General features: G+C 54.2%; 1 protein-coding gene across 2 annotated transcripts in view; it reads right to left on the reverse strand.

Moving 5' to 3' along the window:
- Positions 1 to 21143, reverse strand: part of GDPD5 (glycerophosphodiester phosphodiesterase domain containing 5) — a 76145-nt gene that overhangs the window by 13923 nt on the left and 41079 nt on the right. For both annotated transcript variants that reach the window (XM_080913155.1, XM_080913154.1), the window contains exons 3-6: positions 19521 to 19696; positions 5998 to 6101; positions 4125 to 4218; positions 3451 to 3510 (exon numbers count right to left, since the gene is read on the reverse strand). In XM_080913155.1, coding sequence (XP_080769281.1) covers positions 3451 to 3510; positions 4125 to 4218; positions 5998 to 6101; positions 19521 to 19637 — 375 coding nt within the window. In that variant the 5' untranslated portion in view covers positions 19638 to 19696. The remainder of the gene's footprint in view (positions 1 to 3450; positions 3511 to 4124; positions 4219 to 5997; positions 6102 to 19520; positions 19697 to 21143) is intronic.

The raw sequence follows: 21143 nt of genomic DNA on the forward strand, positions 1-21143 counted from the left end.
ACAGCGCTGGGCGGGAATAATGGGTGTGACAACGAATGCCTTCCAGGAGGGGTTTGCGACGTAAAAGAGAACGCACGTGTGAGCCGCTTTGCACAGTGGCTTCCACCAAAAGGAGATGAATATGAGATGTGAGTATGCCATTTGGAATAATCACCCCTGAAAGGGGTGACAGAGAAGAAAGGACAAGTCACACACAGCAAGTACTCAATAAATGTCCCTTAATAACAAACATGGTGTCTGGCATACTGGAAGTTTTCAAATGTGCCTCCCTTTTCTCTTTCTTCTTTTTTTGGGGGTGTGTGGGGAGGAGTGCAGGATTTCTATATGTTGCCCTGGCTGTCCTGAACTTGTTCTGCAGATTAGGCTGGTCTCGAACTCAGATCCGCTTGCCTCCCAAGTGCTGGGATGCCGCTGCTGCCAGTCAAATGTGCCTTTTTAGAGTGCAGCTAGACAGACTAGTGCCCTGAAGAGGCACCTTTGCTGGAGAACAGGCTGGATTCACAGTCGGTGCTGTTGAAGTGCCTGCTGGCGGGGCTCAGCAGGCCCCAGTCCAGCTCAGCTGCGCCTCCTATGGCCACACAGTATCTGGCTTCTTTCTGGGCTTCAGCCTGGGCGGTGGATAGAGCCATCCTTGAACCCTAGCTGCTGTCCCCTCCCCCGAGGGACTAGAAGCACTGCACAGGAGCCTGGTGTGCTCAGAGCACAGAATCCCTCGGAATGGCTCTGGGTGGTGGCTGGGTATAAAGTCAGCGCACAGAGGGGCCTTCTGTTTGCCACAAAGCAGCTCCCTGAAATGCCTGACCTTCTCCACCTCGCAGGCCAGAGCTCTGGGTCACCTCCCTGCCCATTCCAAGGCCTTTCTGCTCTCCCCTCCTTGGGACTCAGGGGACCCAGGGACTCTAAACACAGACCAGGATTAAAATGTCCCATAAAACTGACATCTTCAAAGCAATATGACCCTGGCATAAGACCAGAGGGATAAATGAAAGCCACGTTCAGAAAGAGATCTGAAGGCATTAAAGGAACATAAAGGCATCTCTGATGAGGAGGGGAGACAGCTGGGGACAATGGGACAATCTTCAGTGAGCTTGGGAGGATCGGACCAGGCGCCCAAATAACTTCCAAAAGATTAATGAACATTTAATGTCAGGAAAGCAATGCCACACAATTAACAAATGATGGCATAGAAAGTCTACATAGCATGTTGGAGTGTGAAGGATCAAGGGCCAAAAAAAAAAAAAAAAAAAAAAAGATGGTAGATTCAAGAGTTTTTTATATCCTGAAACTCATTTTGTAGACCAGGCTAGCCTTAAACACATAGCGATCTATCTGCTTCTGCCTCCTGAGTGCTAGCATGGAAACAGATCCAGCTTGGATCATCTCTGTCTGGCAGGACCTTCTGCCTCTGGGATGTCACAGGACTGTGGAAGGAAGAGGAAGGGCCTGGAGCAGGAAGCGGGTGTGCTGAGGGACTCTCAGCACGGACCCTTCTGATCTGGCTGGCTCTGTAGGCTTCTCCTTTAGGATCAAGCATATGTGACCTGCTGAGAGCCCGGCACAGCCCCAGGAGGTGACCACAGCATGTGTACTCTGTCCCCAGATGTCAGCTGACACCCTCTTTCAAGTGTCAGCTGTGCAGCTGAGAGAGGAAAGCACCTCCTGGAGGGGGCTGAGGAAGTACCAGAGCGCTCCCCAGTATAGTTATCAGCAGGGACTGTTCCCTTCATCTCTGCCAGACTTCAGTCACCGAGGCCTGGCTCCCAAGGTGTCCCCCACCGCTCACCAGTACTTCCCCTCCTGCTCTGCACACCTAACTCAAGCTAACCTGTGCCTTCTTTCTGTCTCCCTGCTGAAAGGTCAGTCTCATGGGTCCTGTTTGTCTCCAGACATTTCTGCCTCTTCTTAAAATGTGTGTCTACTTCTAGCCATGCCATGGGGAAAAAGATGACTCCCCCTCACACACACACCTAATCCCCCACACCCCTGGGAGCTCCTAAAAAAGGATGGCTCTATCTTGGCCAGGACTGGCCCAGCACTACCTACACTCAGCATAGGTGTGTGCGTGTGTGTGTGTGTGTGTGTGTGTGTGTGTGTGTGTGTGTGTGTGTGGCCACTGGGACAGAGGGAGAAGTCATCAGTACCAGATTAGTCTTCAAGAATCACCAAATTAGAGTGGGTTGGGATCAGGCACCTGGTAGAAATTGATAACACAAATACTGTTAACTGCGTCTGGGAGGGAGTGTAGGTTGTCCTGAAGCTGTGGATATTTTAATGTTAATTCCACTTCCCCAAGAAGGGCTGCCCAGTCAGGTACTCAAGAGGTGACTCCATCTGAACCTTCCCATTTTAATTAGTAAAATAAAGGAAAGCCAGTGTCTGGGCAGGGCGAGGGAGAGAGGAGAGGTCTGAGGAGGTCAGAGGATGAGGTGGTGGAGGTTGTGGCAAGATGGAGGTTCCCAAGGACCAGCTAGACCCAGGTGACATTGATTGGCATTAAATAGGTATGAACATTAAGGACTTTATAGGTCCAGTATCTCACATAGAAGGGCAGTTTGTATCTTTGTCTATTTGATGAAGTCTTGTTGTATAGAGGGTTTGTGGATTGAGAGTTGAATATATAAACCTGAATGAAAAGCTATCCGGCTGTAGGGTTGTATTTATGTGGGATTTGGGATACAGAAACATCCCGGGACGGAGGCAGAAAACAGGAGGTAGTAAACCGCCAGGGAAGGGTTTACTTGTTGGGCCGTGGTAGTAGTTCAGACCCAGCGACAGAGGAGCAAACTAAAATCGGGCCTGAGGAGTAAGACTTCAGGGCCGATAAAGAGATAAGCCATTCATATTTTTTAATATTTACTGCAACAAGGGAGGCTGCCGGGGCTGAGGAGAAACCCCTGCCTTGGGGACACAGGCTGCACAGAGAGGGACGCAAAGAGAACTAGCAAATGAAGACCACAGCGAGGGGGTGAAAGCCAAGGAAAGGTGGCCATGCCAAGGGTGGGAATGGCATCTTCCACAGCAGAAGCTGAGATGACGGTCCCATGGCGGTGGCAGAAAGTCATCAGGACCAGACCAGGACAGTCTGGGCCATGCCAGGCACCATCACCCAAACTCACTAAAGACAGTAGAGAAGGCGGGAGCCAAGGCAGAGCTGGTGCTGTGGAGTGTGTGGCTGCCAGGCAGAATCCTGGCCTCCCACTCACCCTGTGAGACCTTAGGCATGTCGAATAACCTCTCTTCTTTGCCCCTGCAGAGCAGGAGGGTGGCAGTGCCTACACTGTAGGGCTGTAAGGGTTAAAGGAGGGAACGCCAACCGGGCAGGATGGTGCCTGGCCCCGCTAAGAGTCCAGTGCCGTAGCAGAACAGTCCAGAGGCGACCCCGGGGAGGGACCACCCAGCCACTCTGCTTACAGACCTCTGTTCCCCTCCCCCTGGAACAGCCATCATTACCTTGTGTATCCAGTGCAGGTTCATCTGCTGCCCCACAGCGATGTGACACAGTGCCAGGACCTGAAGAGAGGCCCAGGGGGGGCCGTTCAGCCACGTGTGCCTGGAAAGTTTGCCAGCTCTCCAGACACCCTGCTCCACACGCCTGCCCTTGGTCTGACCCTAGGCGGGCAGCACACCCTCCCCACAGGCACCAGGAATGCCCGGCCCAGCCCTGTCTAGGCCTGGCTTCCTTCCAGATTACTCTAGGCCTCAAGCCTCCTCCTCCGGGAATTCCCCTGCGAAAGGTCCCTGGGTTCGGCTGCAGGAAAACAGCCCATCGGCTTGTTGGGAGGTTTCCAGGCCCCAAGATTCGGAAGCAGATTCTGAGCTCTGTTCCCAAGGGGCTCCCAGTGCAGAGTGTGTTCAACCCGAGTCTCTCAGCGTGGAGGACACTGGGGGTAGGCAGGCCCAAGCAGTTTCTGGAGATACTGAAAGCCAGAATGGTTCCTCTGGCCTGGGGGGTGGGGGCTTTGGTGGACAGCCAAAGGAGACTGGTAAAATGAGATCTCCTCCCAAGCAACATTCAAGAGGCCCAGGCCGAACTATATCCCGATCCTTCATAGACCAGCAGAGGCCAAGCCTGCCCCTCCTGGGAGTAGACCCACATGAGCCCAAGGGAGCCCCTCCACCCATACCAGGAGGCCTGCAATGTATGTGAAGGCAGCCGCCGTGGTCACCAGGATGGGCACCGACCAGTCACTCCAGTAACCCATGCGGTTGTAGAGGTACCTGGTGGGAGAAGGGCAGAAGTCAGACCTCCTCTGAGCCAGTGCCCAGCCAAGGATCTAGGGCAGCCTTAGCTGTCAGGAAGCCGCAGGCAGGAAACCACAAACAGGCCCTTCCCGCCCTGTATCGGCAATCTGTGTTTCTTATCGACAGTCTTGCCTACGTCTGGTGAGTACTCAGAAAGCAAGAAGCAGAAGAGCCCAGAGTCACCATTCTGAAGGCCATCACACTTCCTTCCCATTGGCTCCTGAACTGCACCTTTGTACATACATGTGTGAGCAGCAGATCTGGGAGAACCACCCCACACTCCACCCCTGCCGTCCTCAGGAGCCCGGCCAGCACAGCTCTGAGGCATGAACACACTCTGGGATCCAATCCCCACACCGCCTCTTGCTGTGGGGGTGGCAGGCCTTACAGCTCCCAAGACGTCCTTGACTGTGCCATTTGCCTCAAGTTCAATGACAAAGTGTGAAAATGTGGAGCCTTGGAAGTTGTTGGCTGAGACACCCTAGGCCACTAGAAGGCCCTCAGAAGGCTTCAGGGAGGGAGGGAGGCTTGCGGCAAGGACATAACAAACTCTTCCTAACACTGGCATTCACTGAAAGCAGTGAAAATGCTGAGAAAATGATTTATTTTTTTAAAGCAGCACTTGGCCTTCTTGCTCATGTGCCATATGTAGCCAGCTTCCCATTAGTGGGATTCCCATTGCAGTGGTATAAGCTAACAGAGATGAGAAGATGGCCGCGTCTCTTTCTTTGCATTTCTATTTTCTTGGTGTTGCTATAAACAGAATGACAGGGCAGAGGGAGCTGGAGGCTGCAGCTTAGCTACTCCCGAGAAAGATGGTTCACCTTTCACAGAACCTCCTTGTGTTAACGGGGAGAGAGAGGCTCACACAGTGGATTAACCCACTCGATGGACTACAGAGTGTGAACTTTCTGAAACTGCTAACGTCAAGTATTTTGTCTCAGCAATGGGAAAGCGGCTAAGCTGCAGGTACGCAGTCCACCAGAAGCTGTGGGTCAGAGGCTCCCCCTGCTGAACACTTAGCCTCCCAGGAAGCAACCCTGTGTCCCGCCCCCACCCAGCCCCCCTATCTTGTTCTGGTAACGACCTAATGAGGCTGGAGTTACTCTACCTCACACAGAGAGAAGGAAATCCAAAGCATACCAGAGGCTTGCTCCCTACCCCTGACTCCCCACAAAGGATAGTTTCCAAAATCTGTCAGGGGAGGGTTTCCCCAGAGCACGGGGGTCTTCCTGCCCATGCCTTTCATTGGTCAACAAAAGCTGACAATAGAGGATGTGAGGGAGGGACCTGCCCTTGGACCTGCCCTAAAGGAAGCACAGCTGAACTGGACAATGACATCTGCCTGCATGAGCCAGGGAGCCTAGGCTAGGGACCACCTCTTCTGCCCAGGCCTTAGTCTTTCTGGACCTTGGAGCACTTGTCTACAAAGGGACCCAGAGACCTTCTACCTCAGGCTGATACTGCCCTGCCTTCCACTCCTTCTCTTCACAGCCTGGGCCTACAGAGGATTACTGTGTGTCCTTGTAAACTTCAGGAGATCTGAAAGCCAGCCTATGCTAGCCCCTATTCTCCTCCAGAAAGCCTTCCTGAGATCTCCCTGTCTGACCAGACTGTGACAGGACCTTCACTGGAGGCCTGCAGACAGACAAGAGTGGAGCTCTGAGTAGGGCCTTGCTCAAGGCCATGGCATGGGGTAGAACTCTCAGGGCTGAGGGGGGTGGGAGGCTCCGCCCTGGGGCTCCCTCCACTCACCAGTTGAATTCATCGTAGTCGTTGTGAACTCCCCACCAGAAGTAGAGCCAGGTGAGTGTGAGGCTGAAGGTGCAGACAAGGAGCAGGAACCACAGGCGTTCCCACTGCAAGAGCAGACAGAGCAGAGTGTGGTGTCACATGGGGCAGCTCTCCTACGGCAGGGGACTTCCCTGCCCTCCCTTCCCAAAACCTCAATTTCCAGGAGCTGAGGCTCAAAAAGGGACCAAACCTGTCCAGTGTCACAGAGCCAGGTTACAAAAGGGCAGACATCCAGGAGCAAGGCTGGGGCCCATGAGGGAGCGAGCCGCAGCATCTGTAGCCTGCCCCCACTGTGTCTTGGTCCCTTGTCTCACAGAGTTGCCTGCAGCCCAGGCCGGCTCCTGATGTAGCTGAAAATGGCCTTGAACTTCTGTCCCCTTGACCTCCACTTTCTACGTGCTGGGATTATAGGCATGTACCCCTGGGCCCATTTTTTTCAGGTTTATGTTATGACTGTGTGAGTGTGAGTGTGTGTGTGGGTGCGTGTGCACAGCTGTGGAAGGCAGAGGCACTAGGCTCCATCTGGAGCTGGATTTATAGGCATCTTTGAGATGCCAAGCGTGGATGCTGGGAATCGAACTCAGGTCCTCTGCGAGAGCAGTGTGTACCCGTTACCACGGTGCCAACTCTCCTGCCAGCTGAGTAGTCTTTAAGGCAATGCTGAGTATCGAACCCAGGGCTTTGGGCATGCTAGGAAACCGAGGAACACACCCAGCCCTTTCCTCTCCTGCCCTCCATCCTCTTAGGCCCACACAGCAGGTACGGCTCAGCTTACCTCTTCTACCCACACGACTGACAGAAACCCTGAAGTCCATAAGACCAGCTGACCGGCCAGAGCCACACAGCTAGTTAGTAGGTCAGGACCAGTGAGTTCCCTGACTAGGTGTAGCAACTGCCTTCTCCCTGTGGTGCTGGGGCTTTGGGGCTGTGACTCCGGCTGAAATGGGTGAACACAGACCCAGCCATGTAGCCTCTGGGAGCCTGGTCTCAGAAGCCTGCAAAGGAATCTGCTGGCCAAGCCCTATGTTTTCCTCAGCTTCTCTGTTGATCTCAGCAGCACAAACTGGGGCAGATCATCTTGCTATGCCTTGAGGGAAGCTGCTGAGGTCAACAGAGATGATCTGCAAATGAGAAGAGGGAACTCAAATTAGCCAGCCCTGGAGCGCCAGCTCCTCCAACACAGCACCGTCAGCCTGGCGAAAGGGTGAAGAATCCCAACTGGTTAACTTCTTCCTGGCTCCTCACTGTTCAGGTTTTCCTTCTGTGAGTGACCCCTGACCCCTAGCGTCATCTCTTCAACTGGGAAGGACCACAGGCTTGGGTTTGTTACCCCTAAGTTCCTATTTCCTATGGAGTTGGGTCACATGCCACCCCCTCCGGGAAGCCTTCCTGGACTCAGTTCCACTCCTTCAAACCTATTGGGCTCCTCAGCATCAATGCCTGTCTTTTCTAAATCCACTCTGTGTCCCTAGATCATGTGGGATCTGTTAGTATTGGTGACAGGGAAGAGGGTGTCGGGAGACAAAACATTCCCTAGCTTCCCAGAATCCCTCCATTCCACATCAGTAACTGAATGTTGTGTTTGGAGCCAGACTACGTGGGAATCTCAAATCCCCATTCACCACTGACAGGCTGTGCATCCCTGGACGGTTTACTTAACCTCTCTGTGCTCTCTGTGTGTATGTGAATGGCATACAATAATAGCACTCACAGCACAGGGTTTAAATGAATGGCCCATTGCCACCATGCAGAAGAGGTTCTCAACACAGAAAAACTATGGCTGGGCGCACACTGACACCCCATGCCAGGGTGAGTCACTCGAGTTGGTGACCTATGTTTGAGTGAGCAGTTACCACCACACACTGTCATGTGCAGAGCCAGGCTGCTTGGCCCAACCCTGTTCTCCCTGGAAACAAGGCTGTGACAGCAACAGCTCGAAAGCCTGATCCACTGCAGGTCCAGAGGTGGGATAGCCTGATCCACTGCAGGTTCAGGGGTGGGATAGCCTGGTCTGATGCAGGTCCAGGGGTGGGATAGCCTGATCCACTGCAGGTCCAGGGGTGGGATAGCCTGGGTCCACTGCAGGTTCAGGGGTGGGATAGCCTGGTCTGATGCAGGTCCAGGGGTGGGATAGCCTGGGTCCACTGCAGGTTCAGGGGTGGGGTAGCCTGGTCTGATGCAGGTCCAGAGGTGGGATAGCCTGGGTCCACTGCAAGTTCAGGGGTGGGATAGCCTGGTCTGATGCAGGTCCCAGGGGTGGGATAGCCTGATCCACTGCAGGTCCAGGGGTGGGATAGCCTGGTCTGATGCAGGTCCAGAGGTGGGATAGCCTGGGTCCACTGCAGGTCCAGGGGTGGGATAGCCTGGTCTGATGCAGGTCCAGAGGTGGGATAGCCTGGGTCTACTGCAAGTTCAGGGGTGGGATAGCCTGATCCACTGCAAGTTCAGGGGTGGGATAGCCTGATCCACTGCAGGTCCAGAGGTGGGATAGCCTGATCCACTGCAGGTTCAGGGGTGGGATAGCCTGGGTCCACTGCAGGTCCAGGGGTGGGATAGCCTGATCCACTATAGGTTTAGGGGTGGGATAGCCTGGTCCACTGCAGGTTCAGGGGTGGGATAGCCTGGTCCACTGTAGGTTTAGGGGTGGGATAGCCTGGTCCACTGCAGGTTCAGGGATGAGACAGCATCTCAGAGAAAGTCTGTCTGTGTCTGTCCCACCTGGGCATGGGCCAGCATGGCCCCTGACTAGGAGCAGGAGCCCTGGCTAAGACCAAGGCAGGACTCTTGTCTTCCTGTGGGGCCTGAATCTCGGAGCCTCTGTCCAGATGGCTGTCACAGTAAAGGAGCAGAGTGAGGGGTACTCAGCCCTTCCCCCCACATCCTGAGGCACACTGCTGTACCTCCTACCTCCCCCACGGGGCCCAGGTCTAGTCTTTCGAGAGTTTTGCTTCCTTGCTCATGGAAGACTTGTTTCTTGCAGTCCCAAGTCAGCTTTAACATCTGGCTCCCTCTCACTATGGCAACCCCCCCTCCCTATCTTGTTGTCCAGCATGGACTCCCACTGGCCTCAGCTCCATGGCCTCCAGAGCATCCCCACAGCTGGGCCACTGGGGCAGAGGAGGCTCTGGTAAGGGGAAGCCTGAACCTATTGGGGCCTGTCCTAGGCAAACAGCCTGGTTGTGGAGAGGGCAGGGGATCTGCCACAGGTGTGACTCAAGCCCAGGACATTACTGATAAGAAGCCAGGAGGCCAAGGCTGCAGGTGGCACAGGCTGGGGCAGGTGGGCTCCCTTGGCCGTATCAACGTGGGGTGGTAAGGCAGAACAAGGCACATAGGAGGGCTGGCAGGCTCTTGGCAGCTGGAAACGGACCAGGTCAGAGCCAACGATAAGTAGACAAGGCGCCGGGGCGTGGTGGGAGGGGCAGGACCTCGGAAACCAGAAACTAGGAACCTCATTTTCAGAAGCTAGGGCTGGGAACATAGTCACTAGGGTCCTTTAGAAGCTGGAGGTCATTAGGCCACAGGCAGCCGATGGATGGGGAGGGAGAGAGGCCCATCGTTATACTAAGAACAATCAGAGGAAAAAACTGAAAAGCAGGGATTAGAAGAGAGAGGACGGGGAAGGAAGGCGAGGAGAGAGAGAGAGGAAGTGGCCTTTCCCTGATAAAGAGGTTCCCAGGGTCGCTAATGGCTTTGTCAGGGAGAGTTACCAAGGGGAAATGCCTAGGCCTGCTCTGCCCATTAGCGAATGGGTCTGGGTAGCTCCTGTGATGCGCAGAGGGCTTGCTGCCTCACCAACCTCAAAGGCCACACCGGAGGACCGTGAGGCCCCACCTTCTGCCTCTCCAAATTTATAGGAATATGTTGCAGCATGTGATGATTCAGAAAGAGAAGGACCACCGCACCACCTATGGGTGAGCTACTGAGCCCTACCATTCGAGGCAGTTACCATGCAAGCATAGTTTACCATGACAGTCAATGGTTCCACACGGGCCAAAGGTCACCGAGCAGAGGAGAAATGTGGAGCCCAGGAGTTTTGAGATGCTCTTCTGAACCCGCCCTACCCATCTGGGATTCTGTATGCCAAGCCCTGCCAAGGGTCTGTTCACCCTTCCCTTTCTGCGGGCTGTAACCTCCGGGCCTAACCTCTGGCTCCTGGGGACACCTTTGTGTCCCCGTAGCACCCAACAGCAACCTCCCACCTCTGCCTGTGCTGACTCTTGGCACCCAGCAACCTGCTTTCCAGCTGCTAGCAGCTTCAGAGATAAGGGTGTTTGATCTCCAGCCCTGCAGTGTAGGCTGAGGTTTGCCCTCAGAGCCTGGAGTCCTCACCTATAGGATGGGAATGCTAAGCTTACCTCAGATGGGCTCTGTAAGTAGTAAGCTTCCAGTGGCCCACAGTAGGTGTGAGATAAGGGAAGGCTTGCTGACTAGGTAGTGTGTTTCTTGGGGGAAAGAAGTGTGGCCTGGGTCCCAAGGGCCTACCTGCACACTGGGACACAAGGTGGTACTCTGATACGGTGTGAGGAGCCAGGAAAGGATGAATTGAGGAGCCTGGGTTCAGACTAGCAGACTACTAGTCTGGGGGTTGGGGGTGGGGTAGCAGACTAGCCTCAGGCCCAGGGGCCCACTGAAGGAAAGAAACTGTGTTTCCTTCTTAGTACCCGGCAGTTGGAGGCCCGCACTGAGGGGAGGCCCCTTTTTTGATTGGTTGTTCCAATGATCATACAGTGGCAGGTAGCAGGAGGCCTGTGTTGGAGTCTGCCACGTGGAGAAGGAGGCATCTGGGTTGGGAAGGAGCCCTGCCTGGTCAGGCAGTACTCTGTGGGGTGGAGGCTGATGGCTGATAATTAACAGAGGATCCCTAAGACTCCAGCCTCCCTTCTCATCTCCTCCCAATCTCGCCCTGGCCTTCCTTGTGTGGCAGTCAGGGCCACGGGGCTAATTTCACCAAAGGTCATGGTTCCTCCTTCCTACCTCCTGTCGATGAGCAGGTTATCCACCCAGTCTGTGTCCTGTGGAAGGTCCTGCCCCCACCTTCCACGCCCACAGCAGAGCACTCTCGCACTCCACAACCACACTCACGGAAAGAGCTCATTAGCAGCCAAGCTCTGATGGACACAGAAAGCATGAGCACCTGCAGCTGCCACCAGGACGTATACGGCTGCCCATCGATGCTGGTACAGTCAAACAGAACGGAGCCCACCCGGCTTCTGAACTCCACAATCTCACAGTGCTTGACAGGAGCTATAGGCCCCACACGGGCAACGTGGAAACCTCAGATTCATAGGCACTAGAGCCTGAGAGGTCTCACTCAGTTCCTGCTTCCTGTATACTTCCCCCAGACCAGGGCAGGGTAGGAGGTCGACCTACCCCAGCTCAGGCAGCCCCAGGGAGAGCCCCCAAAGCTCTCTGCTGTCTCAGATCTCTCATCCTGACCAGCAGTTGGACTCTGACACTCAGCCATGCTGGGTTTGAATCCTGGGACAGTCAGAGTGGAGTAGCCTTGGAGACACCCAACCTCTGTGAACGCTGGCTTTCTGCTTTTAGAATGAGGGCAGGTATAGTGTGTCACACGGGGCACGGAGAGCTCTTCTTCAGTGTGCCACTAGGCAGGCAGGGAAGCTGTTCCCTTAGGTCCCTTCCCTCCTGCCTTCATACCTCCAACCAGAGAAGTTAAAACGTCCACTTAGATGAAAACCATGCGAGCAAGCCAGCCAAAGGGGCCAAACAATACTGGGGTCAAATGGTGAGAGAAGGAGAAAGAGAGACAGAGACACAGAGAGACAGAGACACAGAGAGACAGAAACACACACACACACACACACAGAGAGAGAGAGAGAGAGAGAAGAGAGAGAGAGAATATATCACAGTTGGGCTTTAATTCCAACCCTCTACCCACCGGCTGTGTGGCTGTGGGCCAGGCATTCAGCACCTCAACCCTCAGCTTCCTTCCTTTTCATAGAGATGACATCATCACCAGCTCACAGGAAAAGCTGCCAGGGCCCAGCCATTACACATGTAAGCTGTACGTCGCCAGATCCACCATGGTTCCTATAATTACCATGCGCGTCTGACAGCCCTTTAATTATGTGAAGACAGCAACGAAGCCTTCACCCTCCCAAGCTCCGCACCGAGCCTTCCTCTAGCTGCTGAGGACAGCATCGCCCGCACCTGGCCCAGGGTGGGCAGCCAGACACGGAGATGCAGCCTGGCTCAGCAGGCTTTAGACTATGGGCCCCAGGAGCAGGCCAAAGGGCGGGAGGCTGACCCTGACAAGCCCATGGCAAGATGCTGATCAACCCCTGCCTCACACACAGGCTGCAGCCTTCGAGTTGGGAGACAGAGGCCTGGGGGGAGGGGGCTCTTGGGGATATGGCTCTCTACCTTCTACTCCCACAGTTCCGCAGAACAGGTGGGATCGTGTCAGGAAACTGAGGCTCAGACAGGGAGAGCAGCAGGTCAAAGGTCACAAAGAACAAACACCACCGGTCAGCCAGAGCCAGCCACCATGTCTGAGTCCTCTGTGGTCCTCAACTGTCTCAAGGAAATAAGGGCCAGGACATGTAATGATCCTTGTCTGGCCACAGAAGAAACAGGTGAAAGAATTTCGGGTTTCACCATCTCACCCCAATCGCTAAAGAAATGGAGAAACTAAGAACCAAGGTAAAGGGTGGCCCAGAAGCATGGCCATGGGGCTAGGAACCTGCAAGGAACTGCAGAACAGTGGAGAATGCGGCACCTGGGGTAGGGACACACGGACATCCGCTCTGAAAAGCCCCCTACCTCACACCCCATACCAAGCCCCACCCTCGCCACGTCACTCTTCCCGTCTCTCCTCTCAGGGCTGCTGAGCCTTTCTCTGTGGAGATCCAGCAGTGACCAGGGACACTCCAGTCCTGGGCACGAGTGAGAGCAAGAACCAAAAGCACAGAGGACCGTGGGTTTTACTATCTGCTATGGGAGGAGGACACGGAGGGCTTTCTGGAGGAGGAAAGAGGGATGGAAGAAAAGGCTTCTTGCTGCAAGGACAGGGCTGCAGAGCCTCCATCTTGGCAGGAAGGAGCGGATGATACGAACACGCAATAGTCAGGTCTCATTCAGGGAAACGATGTCTCCTCTTAATGACCATTTTTATTTTTAAAAAATGTATTACTGGGCAGTGGTGGTCCATGCCTTTAATCCCAGCACTCGGAGGGCAGAAGCAAGTGGATCTCACGGTTCTAGGACAGCCAAGGCTATTACACAGAGAAATCCTATCTCAACCAACCAGCACATGCAAACACACACACACACACACACACACACACACACACAGGCATGCACATGGCACAAATTTTGGCAGTCGGCTCTCTCCTTCCACTGTAGGTTGGGTGACAAGTGCCTGTACCTGTTTGGTATCTCGCTCACCTCTTATTTTTTAAGCTAAGGATGATTCCTAACTTCTGACCCTCCTGACTCTACCTCCCACACGCTGAGATTACATGGTGTTAGAAGTGTGAACATCAAGCCCACCAAAACTGGCACATAGCTGCCAGGCAAGCACTCTGCCTGCTGAGCTACACTTCAGAACCCCCATTTAGATTTTCACGGAGTCAGGTCTACCCCTTGTACTTTCTTTGATGCCGCCCCTGCGCTTGAGGAAAGCGTCTGAGCACAGACACTACACTTAAGTCATAGTTACAGCAGGGAATGCACGGCCTCACCTCACTCAGAGTCCCGCCCACCCTTCTGCACGCCAGTACCCCAGGAGGGTCTCCAGAGCCTGCCTAGAGTGTCCTTCCAGACTGTCCGGCTTTCCCAACAATTTCTCCATGCTTTCCGGATAGAAGAAACGTCTAAGAACAGGGAAAATGCATCTCAATCTATCTGGAATCTATTCCGGTGTGTGGCTCTGCCTTGAGCAGACTTTCCTTTGGCTTGACTGTCCCCAAACCTCCTGTGGCTGGATTCCCAGGGCTATGTGCACCTCAGCATCCAGTGACACTCCTGTCCCGTGTTCCACTTGACTCCAAATGAGGGATGGGGGTAGTGTGGGCAGGAGCTCCTAGGAGGCAGAGATGGGCATGCCCTGGCAGGATTATGCTGGCTTTGGTCCAGGAGATTTGGGGGAGGGGCAGCCAGGCAGGGTTGAGACAGACAGCGGCATTAGGACAGAGTTGGGAGGGGATTATTAGAATCCCACTGCCAGCCAGTTCCTGGCAGCCTAAGCGGCTGGATTTATTTCTCCGGGCTACAGAAGGCTGGGCAATTAGGCTTCTGTCTGTCCTCGCTTCTGCCAGGGTGCCCTCAGAGCAGCTCATTAGGTGAAAGGAAGAGATCAGGCCCAGCTTGCAACCCCTCTTTTCTCCTGTCACCCCCTCAGGCACAGGAGAGCCTGAGGACCCTGCGTATAACCCACTGAGCACCCCCCAGGCCCACTCGGTGTACAGACCCACGCTGGAATAGTTCACATACCCTCCTTAAGAGGTGGTCCAGCCTCTACCTACTCGGGCCCAGGTCCTGCCAGCCTCCTTCCCAGAGCAGGTGAAAGATGCCAAGAAGTCCTCTCCTAGTCTCCTCCATACCACTCCACTGCAGAAGTAAAGGTGAGGCCCAGAGGACCATTCCCAATCCTTCAGGGTCTGTCCCTACAGCCACGGAAAGGTGAATGCCATATGGGACACCTGTAGGAAAGGCACACTTTTTTCCAAGGTTACAGCAGGGTCTCTTCTTACATAGATAGACAGGACGCATATGGGTACCTGCCACCTAATACCCCATTTAACTGGCAAGCAAGCTGAGGCTGAGAGACCTAGGGCTGGTCTGAGGGCCTGAGCACTATCAGAAGGAAGGATAGAGTTAGAGAGTTAGATAGATGGAGTTCTGGCCAGGACTGCCCGTTCGTGTGGAGCTGAATCTAACCACAGCCTGAAATCTGCTCTAAGGGGCTTCATCACCAAGACAACCCTGCGGTCTTTCTTCCTCTACAAAAACCCATCCAAGACTCAAACCACAGGCTGCTAGGACAGGAAGCTGGGAATTCCCCTTCTTGTCCACCTGTGAAACAAGCCAATCTCAGTTTCAAGGGTGGCCTGGGAAGACCCGAGGTTTGAGTCAGCATCCTCCCCTGCGGACCACAGCCAGAGAGAGAATAGAGCAGGCCCTTTATCATAATCTTGCTTCTCCAGACCCCATCACTCAAGGGTTTAGAGGTTCCACCTCAACAGTGGTCGGCAAAATGCCAGGCACATCCCCCAGGCAACTTCCTCAGTCGCTGTAGTCTGGCCAAGCCGTTGTCTGTCCTGTGTTCCTCTTAGCACACCTCGCCAGGCCTGAGCCAGGCCTCGAGTCCACTGGGAGGCTCAGAAAATCCTGCTCCTTATAGCTAGCGCTGGGCCAAAGGGTTGTGGTTGTGAGAGCCACATGACAAGGAAGGAGAGTGGCAGCTTGGTTTGGTGGAAAGATCTGAGTTAAGTGAGGGGACAGCGGGAGCCATATCACTGTGGCCGGAGGACCAGGTGCTCAGGATACAGAGAAGCCGCTCGACTCAGCTGGGCATGGTCAGCACAGCTTGTGGAGAAGGGGAGGGGGAGAGGCAGCAGACCTTAGTGGCAAGAGAAGCGCTCACCCACCCCAGGAGGGAGGCCCCTGGACCTGAGGACACTAACTTGTCCGGCCATTTCCAAAGGGTCATTCACATCCTCACAGCACAGTCTGCCATCTCTAGAATGGCCTCCAGCTTCCCTCCAAGGTGCCTATGACATTCCTTCCCTTGCCTACACCTTTGCTCATGTGCATGTGTGTACGAGCACACGTGTGTTCTTGCATGTACGTCACCTCCCCGAACTCTTCTGGCTCCCTGGCTCGCCTCTCAAGGGCTGTGGGGTACTCTGTGTAATTTAACACTTGGGACCTTTGCATAGCTTAGCCCAAGGCTAAGGCCAGAGCTGCTCTGTAAGGCTGCAGGCTCAGGCCTCCCAGTAACCTATTTTCCCTTCACCAGATGAGGTGCAATGCTTTTCAGCTCCCACATATGAGTCAGTAGCAACAGATACCCTGCTGCATACACTTACCACCACTCCCAGCATTCCCTGGTCCTGGCTGTGATTTTCCTGGATGTCTATTCATATCTGTCCCCTGACCCTTCGCAGCCTGGGCTCTCTTTCACGGGAGGAGAGAACCAGGTCAGACACAACTGTGATTTGTGAGCATGTACCAGAATGGGTTTGTTGATTGAATGCATAGATGCCTAGCACGCTGGAGGTCGGAGAGGGGAGAAGATACAGCTGTGAGCTGGGGGTGTACACTGTGCCAATGGCCCCTCGGTGAGTATCAATCATTCTTCTTGGAGCCCCATTTACAAGCTAGGAGGGATCAATTAAGGTCATAACAAGCTGTTTAAAAAGCAAGTTTAGAACGGATGTGCACGACAGCTGATTACCATACTCTGTCTGTTGGTGTCTGGCTGGGAAGCTCCTTCAGGCCTCTCTGACCTAAATCCCTCTCAGTATGGAAGTTGGTTTTGACACTGCTGCCTTCAGGGGACCCAGGGACTTGAGGGTGAGCAGGGATGGGGGCGAGTTCGCCAGAGGTGGGAGAGCCAGGGACAACCAGAACAGTACTGTGTCGCTGAGTCCTTAATTGGCAGTATTAAAGTAATGACTCGCAAACAACAGCCAATTAATTATCCCCAGTTATAAAAAGCTCTGCTTCCCTTCCTTGCTGTCGTGTGAGACTCCTTCAGCCATGCAGCTCCACACCCTCAGTCAGGGGCAGGAGACCCAGTGCAGCTCCCAGCTTCCTGCTTCTATATGGTGTGCCCTGTGAACAAAGGCTTTGGGAGTGGTACCGAGCCGGACGTGGGTGGGCGGAGCATGCCCTTCATGCAGGAGTTCCCTCCCAAGCACTGTGATCTTGCTCATCCCCAGGGCCTGCTTGGAAGCCAGTCTGGTCTGCCAAGATCCCAGCCTGGCATCAGAGAGCAACCCTGCCTCGCCGCAGACCCCTGCTCCTCAGCCACAATTTCCTGACTCTGAGCCCCATTCTCCTTGAGCTTTCATTATCTATGTACCAAGGCAAGCCATCTTTCTGTAGCCTCCAGCCCCTGCAGCAACTAGGCAGCTGCAGACCTGTCCTGACCGCACAGCTGCTCTGTGTCTGAATTTCTCCATCTGTGAAATGGGTGCACAATTAAATGTGACCAGCAGGGATTGTTGAAACAATTAACCAGGCATTGTTTGTAAATAATTTGCTCCCCGAGTGCACAGTGGGTGCTCTAGAATGTTAACTCCTACCATGACTATCTGCCTAATTTCCTAGCTCCAGGATGAGAGCCCCTGCTCTACACCAGCTGCGTTTTAGTTAGCTTGGAACTCTCTAAGTGTCTGAGGAAGACCTTGAAATTCTGATCCCCCTGTTTCTGCCCCTGAGTAGATCACACATACACCATGTACTCACATGCCTGGTTTACCCAGTGCTGGGAAACAAACCCAGGGCGAGCACCCTACCATCTGAGCTCTCTGCCCAGCCTGCACCAGCCGTCTGAGTCCACAGACCTCTGTGCCCTTTACTGTGCCTGGCAAGAGCGCTCAGCGCAGCCTCGTCACCACTGCCACCATCTGTGACAGAGGAGGCTCGGGAGAGAGGAGCGAGAAGGAGAGAAAGAACATTCATTTGACTAGGAGAGGAAGCAGGCTATGAGCCTCAGGGGCTCGGCATCAGCTGACTTCGGGGTCCCCTGAGGTGAGTTCAGCCATCTGCAGATACAGAACACACTGACATCTCTGCTGCTCCTTCGGTTTCAGCTTCATACCCAACCCCCCAGACTCTGGTGTCCCCATAGCCCGAACCATCGAACCATCGAGGCTCCGAGTCACTACCTCGCATTCCTCGGGCAAGCCCCTTTCCTCTCTGACTCATGGCCTAGGAAGGCTGCCTGGCCGGTTGCCTTTCTATTAAAAGCTTGGTCATTCCTCAACTGCTTTCCACCCCCAACTCTGCTGATGATCTTGCTCTAGCCCCTGGCCTCTGCTTCTCCATGACCCATGGGTGCAAGAGGAGTGGAGCCTGTCAGCGCAGCACTGATCCACAGGGCAGGTAGGGTACCAGCCTTAGGGAGGCCGGCTGCTATGGAATAAAGTGGGTGGCCCATAGTCCTGAAGTCACTCATCTGGCCACTTCCCACTCAGTGACATAGCAGCTGAGTCTTAGCACCTGGAACGACCTGTCCTAATGTCTTCCCACAGATGCTGATCACTCAACAACCCTGCCTCGAATGTTGGCCCATGAGAGGGTATGTTACCACCTCTCCCTCCCAGGTACATAGCTTACAGACACTGGCTACTAGTGAAGAGACACCCATGAACCCTTCATCGGTCAGCTCTGGCCTGTGTCTCTCCCTGACAGACAAATCCTATCTATCCAAGAGACAATGGCCACACCACATAGTACCCAGGATGCCAGCCCAGCTGTGGCTACAGTGGGAGGTGGGCTCCATCCCTGCTACTCTGTGGCTTGCCCCTTCTTCTTCCTTACCCTTGCTTTGTTTAGTCATGTTTCCTCCTCTGTGCTGGGAGTGAGGACACCATAAGGAATCTGTTCTGGGTTCACCCTGATAGTCCATCTCCTCATGGAAGTCATAGCCTAGGCTCTGAGGAGCAGGCAGGTAGACAAGTGTCCCCCCCCTCGCCCCCACAATGCCTGACTGAGCCTCCGACCTCAGCTCAGCTCAGCTCAGCTGCATCCTTGACCCTACAGCCTGCTTGGGGCTGGTGAATTCAGAGGCTGGCTTCTTTGTTCAGACAAGCAGGAGGGAGGAGAAAAGCTGTTCTCCCGGCAGCAAAGCTTTTAGATAAACACCACAGAGGAATTGGGTTCCTTCAGAGAAGAAACTAGATCCACCAGCTGATAGCGCCCTGGGGACAGGAGTGCAGTTCGGTCTGGCCGGGAAGCCAGTACTAAGGCCTCTTTATCCAGCTTAGCACCTGCTGCTGGCCCTGGCAAGCTGGCAGCTCAGGTGACTGGGCCCTGGTCCCAGGCAATGGCCCCATCAGCACCTAGGCTCCAGGATGGCCAGACCCCACCCCCTTTCCCTCCTGACATTGCTACCTAGCCTTTCAGACCTATGGGAAATGTGTCTGTTTTTCTTGAAGTGATCCTTCTTAGGTCACACACACACACACACACACACACACACACAGAGAGAGAGAGAGAGAGAGAGAGAGAGAGAGACTCCTTCCTGCGCAGGCCCCTGGAGTGGCTGTCCCTATCACTACCGGAAGCCAGTTAATAAGCATCTACATCCACACAGACAAGCCCTTTCCTATCCATACCACCTGGCCAGGGGCTTCTGAAATCACTACGGCCCAGTTTTCCCGAGGAAGAAACTGAACCCCGGAAGGGTTCTGCCTGCCCAGAACAACACAGAGACAGCTGAGCCCTGGTTTCCCTCGGCTCCTGGGTCCATCACTGGATGCCTCTGACTCCATCCCAGGGAAGCTCACCGGCGTGGTGTCATCGTGCGAGCGTTGGTAGCGCTTCCAGCGGCAGCCATAGATGCCCGTGAGGCACGAGAGGCACAGTTGGGGCTCGTAGTACTGCAGGGGCTGGTGCCTCACCATGCTCGTGCCCGAGGCCCTGGTGCCTGGCCTCAAGCGCCCATGGAGACCCCTGGCTGATGCTGTAGGAGAAAGCACAGGCAAGCATGAGAAGCTATTCCTGCACAAGTCACCCCAGCCTAGGTTGGGGAGGTCATCCTCTCTGGAAGCCCTTCTGGGAGTCCTAGGTGTCCCTGTCGACTCATCCTCCGGCCTCTTCCCCTCTGGACACACTACGGTCTTCAGTGTTTGCTAACCTTACCTAGCATAGTTCTCTTTTCACCTCCATTGGAAACCTTCACGGCCCCTCTTTCTTTTTCCTTCTCTCTCAGCTCTTTGCTGTCTAGGACTTTTGATACCCCAGCCTCCCAAGCACTGGGGTTGATGGTATGCACCATCCTACCCAAGGGGAGGGGTCGTAAGACTTTTCCAGATGGCCTTCTGCGGACCTGCAGCCCCTCCCCCACTCTCCAAGTTCCCTTTCCTGTTCCCAGCTTTATCCTCTCAGCCCGATTGTTAAATATAATGTGTCTGCTTGTTTTGTTCGTCTGCCTACCCCACTGGAAGCTCCTCTAAGACGAGGAGTTTTGTCTTTTTAATTCTCTACTGTCTCCCCCATAACTGGAACAGAGCCCGGCAATAGCAGACTTTCAAAATAAACATTCTACAAAATCCATTATCATAAACACTGACAGGCATGGAGGGACTGAGGTAGGCAGGAACTGGGAAGTGCCCCACATGTTCATGCTTCATTAAAGTGGCATCAAAGGCCCCTAAAGTGGCAGGCACCCCGTCCTAAAAGAGAAGAGGCAGTGCCTAGCTTGAGGGCAGCTGAGGAGGGTCTGCACCCCAGGCATTCCAGGCCTGGGGAGCATTGGGCACAATGGGGACTGTAGAGACATAGGGCAGCCAGAGGCACCTTGAGGGTTGAATTGCTTCTTCCAAGTGCTACTTATCAGTCTGGACCCCATTCTGCCCCCCAGGTCTCAGCCTCCCAGGGCTGGTGCTGATCAGATGTGACCAGGGGACCCCAGTGTCATTCAGTCTTCCACCCTGCTCTGTTGCTCTAATACGCAAAGCCGTAAGTCCCCCACTAGATCCTGAGACGGTGGGGCCCAAACTCATGCCTCCCTTGCACTGTGCTGCCAGCATCCTCGGGAAGGAAGCAGTGTCCTCTTCTTATCAAAAAACACTTGGCATCTGTAAATTTCACCACCCACTGTGGTGTCCAGTGTGTATCCGAGAAGCTCTGCTTAGCCCCTAACCACTACTACCCAACACCACAGCACTTGTGCCATACCAACGACCACCCCAACGCCCGCCAACATTGGCACCATCATTCCCCCTCTCCCACCCTACCATGCCAATTTCTGTGACTCGATTTATCAGTTCCAGAGGTTTCCCATCTTGGAATCCATGGCCCTTTGAACAATGCTGCTTTTATTTAGCAAAATATCTCCAAGGTTTATCCATGCCATAGCAGGCATCAAAGCTCATTTTCTCCTTTTCTGAGACAAGGCCTCATGTAGC

This window comes from Micromys minutus (assembly GCF_963924665.1).
Source record: "Micromys minutus genome assembly, chromosome: 2".
Classification (NCBI taxonomy): domain Eukaryota; kingdom Metazoa; phylum Chordata; class Mammalia; order Rodentia; family Muridae; genus Micromys; species Micromys minutus.